Source organism: Opisthorchis viverrini (genome assembly GCF_000715545.1).
Source record: "Opisthorchis viverrini unplaced genomic scaffold opera_v5_92, whole genome shotgun sequence".
Lineage (NCBI taxonomy): Eukaryota > Metazoa > Platyhelminthes > Trematoda > Opisthorchiida > Opisthorchiidae > Opisthorchis > Opisthorchis viverrini.
In genome coordinates, this window is record NW_008751748.1 from 1,526,859 (window position 1) to 1,527,635 (window position 777).

Below are 777 nucleotides of genomic sequence, written 5' to 3' on the forward strand. Positions count from 1 at the left end.
AATTGAGTCCATGAATGTCATGTGGTAGCTGGCCTCCAGGTAGATCGGTGTGACCGTTTGTGTTGGAAGTTTGTACTTGGTTAGGAACAGACGATCTGCACCGTAACGAAGAGACTGGATTTTACCGTGGTGTGACGGTTTGTGTACCTAAGCAACCCGTTGAGCTATACTAGGGGATGTCCCCACGACACTCATAGAGTCTCTCATATCAGGTTGGTCCATGGGTAGAGGTCTGACGAACACAGTCTCCTGACCCTCCAGGTTGAGATTGGAACATATATGGCGACGTGTTCCATAAAAATGGTAATGTACTTGCATTTCCAGCCCAACACCGCTGCCTTGCGGTTAGGCTTTTGAGCCAAAGACTTGGGTTGAGGACCCTAACCGTCTTCCTGCCTAGGTGTGGGAGCCTTGGCAGTATCCCAGCCCTCGTACAACCATGACATTCACAACTCACTGAAGAAGCTGCTCCCTGCTATCCGTACGCTCAGCATCGACTCCAAATCTGCCACCTAACTGTGCCTCTTCCGAACTTGGTCGTCCAACTTGGGTATTCATATCACTCGTCAGAGTTACTATATCCGTCCTTCTTGCCGACCTAAAGCTGCCACATTGACGTGGTGGTCGGGCTTCAGTGCTGCAATGATCCCGCGGGCTACACTGGCTGGAACTTCGTTCCACAAGGTGCAACCATGCCAGGAAGGCCAAAGGGGAGCAGCCAGACCAAGAGCAGCGAGACCCCGTACTACGAGTAATCGTGCTACGAGGCGGTCTGGG

The 777-nt window shown here is 52.1% G+C and overlaps 1 protein-coding gene across 1 annotated transcript in view; it reads right to left on the minus strand.

Moving 5' to 3' along the window:
* Positions 1–453: 453 nt before the first annotated feature.
* T265_05112 (hypothetical protein) overlaps positions 454–777 on the minus strand; it is a gene marked incomplete at both ends in the record, with an annotated part of 8,808 nt that continues 8,484 nt past the window's right edge. Inside the window, one exon of the mRNA XM_009170029.1 lies at positions 454–664. Within this exon, the coding sequence (XP_009168293.1) occupies positions 454–664 (211 nt within the window). The remainder of the gene's footprint in view (positions 665–777) is intronic.